Below are 5,830 nucleotides of genomic sequence, written 5' to 3'. Positions count from 1 at the left end.
CCCCTAGTGGCCGTTTTGGCATACCGTGACAGAAACTGGTTATATACAGTAGATATTCACTTAATAACGATTTATTAAATTTCCTACGAATAGATGGTACTACGTATATTTTAAGTATAAATATACTAAAACATTGACTGCTGAGCCAATGCTGCTGGTGGTCGGGTCAGTTCCGCTCCACCCTTATGTTTGCGTTGCAGCGTGCAGCTGGGCTCGCACCACTGGTAGCCTTTTTTTCTTCCCACTCAAACGCTCCACCATCAGTCTTGCGTTGCAGCGTGCAGATTGAGTTCGAACCACCATTCGCCTTTTTCTTTGTTTTTTCTCTCAAACGCTCCTCCATCAGGCTTGCGTTGCAGCAATGCAGTCCTGGGTTCGCGCCTCCAGTCGCCTTTTTTTTCCTCTTTAAAATATCACTCATCTCGGCAGTTACGTCCACACACAGCTAACTTAGATAATATCGAACATCGCATTCCAAAATAACTATTGGGTTTCATATCTCATATCTCATATCTCATAGAGGAGTGTTATAGCTATGCGCTTTTCACTCCAGAAGAAACAGTAAGGAAGAGTCGGTCTTATAGAAGACGACCAATATTGGGTTTCATCATCATCATCATCATCATTCTCTCTCTCGTTTATATGGAGATTGCAGCCTATAATCGCTTTTTCTCCGAATTACAGCGCCATCTTATTAGGTGAAGCGACCCGATCGATGAATATACTGTTCTAGAAGACGTATATGATACTTCGAGGACATGTCTGCCTGAGGCCAATACAGAGGAGTCAAAGTACGCACAGTCTGTAAGTTCAGTCTTAAGTGTTTCAGTAGGTCCGTACGACTTGTAGTATACTCGGGACACCTGAGCCAGAAGTGATCAACAGTTTCTGCCTCCCCACAGAACAAACAGTTTGGGGACGGGACGATACCACGCGAATAAAGAAAGTAGTTGAGTGGGGCCGTACCAGTCCGTAGTTTCGCCAGCAGTGTTTCCGCCCGCCGCGATGAAGCGTGGTGATAAGGCCACGGGTCAAAAGGACGGAGATACTCCCTACCCCTGTTCCTATGGACCGAAGCCCAGTGGTCCCGTAACGAATTACGAGTGTCCTGCCATACTAACCGATGAATGTCTTTAGGCAACAGCGACCTCTTCCAGGAACCTGTTAAACACTCTCCCTTCGCTGCCTTATCCGCGTCCTCGTTAAGGGCAATACCAACGTGCCCCGGAGTCCATAAGAACTCAAAAGGCTGAGGGAAAGACGACACAGCCGCCGCAATATCAATGATGATCGCTTCCGTAGTGTACCCCACGTTAGTCAACGCCTCGAACACAGAACGACTGTCCGTACTTAGAATGGTCGGACAAGGATTTTGGAAACACAGAGCCATCACCCGCAAAATCCCAGCAGCCTCTGCCCCGAATACCCCACACTGAACATCCAGTTCCCACGTCTCACTCTTCCGCCCCTCCAATATGAAGACGCCCATCGACGTCCGATTGGGTGACTTCGACCCATCTGTCCCGATTAAAGACCACCCAACTCGGTATCTGTGCACCCACTCGTCGAACGCCACCCTGTCCTCGCCAGGTAGACGAATACTCCCAGTCCTGAACACATCAATGTTTATCCGCGAGCCCATCTGCTCGACAGTCGGCGGCAGATTCTGTTGTCGATATATGTTCGTAATCGCTATCCCTAGGTTCCGTAAATGAGAGACCGCCCTGATCACGTATGGTTCCTGGTATCTCCGCCATCTATAGTGATCCAGACCATGCCGTTTCGAATAAATACGATNGGTTTTGTGCTGATAATCTTAGAGCAGAAATTTTTTTTTTTACATAATCCAGGTAGTCGACTAGATTTTCTTATGGAAATAAATTATCTTTTATAAATTATATTATCTTTTTGTAAGAAAAAATACATTATATATATATATACTGTATATAATGTATTTTTTTCTTACAAAAAAAAATACAGGTAAATATACTGTATGGTATATTTACCTGTAACACCTAAAGCTGAAAGAAAAGTGTGGCCTAAAATACAGGCTCACAAAGTTAATTCCATGAACACATTATAATTGACTGCAAAGAGAAAAGCAAATTAATAATTTTACAATTGCTAATGATAAAAAAAACAGAATGACAATATTAAATTTAAAATTATAGTGTGGGCTAGTAACATAGAATTTATATAAGTGTATAACCTAATTCAGTCTTCTCTTGCTGTACTGCTATTTATAATTAATTGATTTTCATTGTTCATTTCAGATTGGAGCTACACCTAAATCATAATCATAAACTTAGATTATCATCATCATAAACCCTTAGATTATAATAATCAGGTAAATTTTTATTTTCTCTCTTAACCGATTATCATAAATTGTTAACAAATTTTAAATTTTAACTATTTTATAATTATAATTATAATTATAATCTTTAAAATCTATATTTATTATATAATATAAATTTTATTTCATTTTTATATTTTTCAACTAAAATTCAAATAATAAGAGTATATTTAATAAGCTAAAAATTTTAATATTTGTTTTTTAAGAAGAAATATACTGAATATGATTAAAACTTACCTACTATGATTTTTTCTTGTATCTTTTGTTAATTGAATGATTTGCGTTAAATCATAAAGTAATTTAGCCAGTAATATGTTATTTAATTCTTATCTTTAATCTTTTATAATATTAAGTAATGTTTTAAAATATATATTTGTTTAAGATTATTTTTAAAATAAAAGTTTTGAATGAAATTCTAATAGTAATTATAAATTATTAAAATTAAAACTTATATAAAAAGTATTTTTTATTAATTTTCAATACTATATAAAATAATATTGTAAAAATTATACAGTCGTTAAATTATATGTTTGAATTTCATACAATATTTATATAATGAGATTAAATACAAAATGATAAATTAATAGAAACTTTAAATTAAATAACTTCCTTAAAAAATATAAATCTAAAAATAAAATATCTTTAGAAAATAAGCAAGTAGTATAAAACTTGTTCTGTCTGATTTCAAGAGATTTCTAAGGCAAAATAAACCAAACAACAGATACTTAATCATTTATTTTCCTTTTTATACAAATGCATTTTGCCATTCTCTGGCCTCATTGGTGAATACATTATAATATAATCAATCAATTTTTATTTGCAAAAAAGGAAATTATCCCTGTTGCAGGGGGTTGCACATGATTTAGTTAGAAGTTTACGAAATATTGGAACAGCTAACAGGTTAGCAAATTTATACAATTATTATGAAAAAAGTTGTGTCAACCTGTTATTGACAAACAAAAAAACAGTTTTAATAAAAGTAGTTGTGCAGAGATAGTCAAATTTTACAATATTAATACATGTTGAATTTGTTATCTTAGATTTTCTGTTTTTTTACAATTGTTGGTGAAGTAATTGTATAGATTATAAAGGTCTTTTTTGTTGAAGTTATTTAGGATATTTCTGAAATCATGAGCCGGATTACATTGGAGTATTCGCGTGATATTAAATGAGTTTTGTATATTTGCAAGTCCTTGACAATTCTGTAGTAAATAGTGAATCAAGAAGTCATCGTTTTACACCATGGGCATTGGTTGCCTGAAAGATCAATACATGTTACCAATGAAGAGAGAATATTTGTTTAGTCGTTGTTGTGTCTTTTCACATTGAAATTTATTGGTTTATTCATATAAGGTTGAGAAGGTGGGACTTTTAGTATTTTTAGATACTAGGGATGGTAATTACTATAAATTAGGTTGGCTTGGTCTATATTTATAGAATGAGAAATTGTAGGTTCCAGTAACAAAGTATAACTATTAGTGATGTAACGAATATTCGGTTACTATTCGGTATTCGGCCTATTTGGCCTATTTTTCACTATTCGGCCGAATAAGGAATATTTAATCACTNCGAATAGTTTGGCCGAATATTCGGCTATTCGGCCACGCTCTTGGCCGAATATTCGGTATTCGGCCTGAGGCCGAATATACTATTCGTTACAACACTAATAACTATATTTCCAGTCTTGGATATTATCTTTAAACGAAAGGTCTGATACTCCAAATGAGTTTAATATATTATTTCACTTATTTTGCAAAAGATACTTTGTTGTTGGTTTCTTACAATAATTGATTATTACTTGATGTAGAAAGGTAATGTTGCTGTCACTTTTAAATTTTAAATGTTAGTAAAATATAATAATTCATTTTAGGAAGAAGGGAAAAGAGCAGATGTGATTAGTTTCGTGATGTATAGCATAACCAGGAACTGTTCTCACCAAATGGAGTAATTTATGGAGGAAGTAGATATGAAAACTTTCTAATTTGTATAAATAGTGAACACCCCAGATTGGCAAAAAGCAAAAAATTATCCACATAAACCAACTTCCCTGTATTGATACCGAATGTTATTCTGTCTCGGCCTATTAGTAAAATATCATTTCGTAGTTTTATTGGACAGTTTTGTTTTCTTATGTCATAACAGGTTGGAAGTGTTTCCATATTTTTCATGATTCCTTAGTGAGGTCTGGTGAGATCTACATATTTTCCCAATTTTCCAACAGATTCTGTTATTTCTTTGATATAAAGGCATTAAAAACCTGGTCATTAACCTATTTATTACTAAATGTTAGTCTTATGACTGGATTGGTTGATTTGGTTATTTGAGTTATGTCTAGATGTTTAGAATCTCTTCTTGTGATGCATTATGTAGGTTTAGTGAACAATTGATAAATTTATGAAATTCTAATTTAGAGATATTTTTTTGACTTAGCATAATTATACAAATATTATATTGTTATAGTGAAGTTCATTAATCAAAGCATCCAAGTCTTTTATAAAAGTCATTTGGGTAGATTGCTTGTCATTAGAAGTATTTATCAGTTCCGAGATTTTATAACGTAGATTTGTTGTTGAAGTGTCAGGTGAGTCACCTGAATTAGTCAGAGAGATCGGATAGAATGCATTAGACTCATATGGAAAACTTTGTAGACTTTGTGATATTGTTTATATGAGAATTGTTGATTACTAAGGATGGTTTTTATAAGTCTTTATCCACTATTAGGTTAAAATCTGTTATAAGCATGGAGTTAGATGGGCTTGGTTGAGTCTTGTTACTTCCCAGTTTGGTCCGGTTAAGTGGAGGTCTACCATGTTTAACTGGCGAATGTTGCATATCAATTCATTTTTAGTATTTCTTCAAAGATAATGATTTCTGATTAGTTTTAAACACTTGGTTGACTTGGTTTGGTTAAAGATGACAAAAACATTAGTTTTTTTATTCTTGTCAAAGTGCAAAGAGAATGTCAATGGATATATTATTAGTTTACAGAAGTTCTTTTATACTGAAGTATGTTGTTCCAGGGTGCATCTACAGTCATACCTGTATTTAAATTTATCACATTTGCATGACTCTCTATACAGTAATGCTCAATAATGCATTTTTTAAATCAAATTTTTAACTTTATAGAAAATTTTAACATTTCTATTAGTTTTACATTTATAAATATTACAATGTCAGTATCAAGGTTATTCTTGCCATTTCAATTGTACTGTCGCCTCATGATCCTTTAACTTTTTTCCAGTCATCTACCTGTTTCTCCTATAAAACACTTTGGTTTAGAACACATACATAATATTTTATAAATCACTCCTGCAATCTCCAAATTATTTCCTTGAAAGTTTTGAACGTTATTAGTAAAATTAATTATATCAGTTAATCTGTTTTTGTTTCGCTACTTATTTAAATTAATTTAAAAAATAATTTTAATAATAAATAATTTTAATAATATATTAATTTTTGTTTTATATTTTTCATATA

General features: G+C 33.0%; 1 protein-coding gene across 1 annotated transcript; it reads right to left on the bottom strand.

The window, feature by feature from the left end:
- Positions 1-694: 694 nt before the first annotated feature.
- LOC111636441 lies at positions 695-1,642 on the bottom strand. The gene has a single exon (XM_023381693.1). The coding sequence runs from the start codon at positions 1,640-1,642 to the stop codon at positions 695-697; it is 948 nt and encodes a 315-aa protein (XP_023237461.1).
- Positions 1,643-5,830: the final 4,188 nt, after the last annotated feature.

Source organism: Centruroides sculpturatus, unplaced genomic scaffold, assembly GCF_000671375.1.
Source record: "Centruroides sculpturatus isolate CEXI.00-Female unplaced genomic scaffold, Cexi_2.0 scaffold963, whole genome shotgun sequence".
Classification (NCBI taxonomy): domain Eukaryota; kingdom Metazoa; phylum Arthropoda; class Arachnida; order Scorpiones; family Buthidae; genus Centruroides; species Centruroides sculpturatus.
This window is presented reverse-complemented; position numbering and strand designations above follow the sequence as displayed.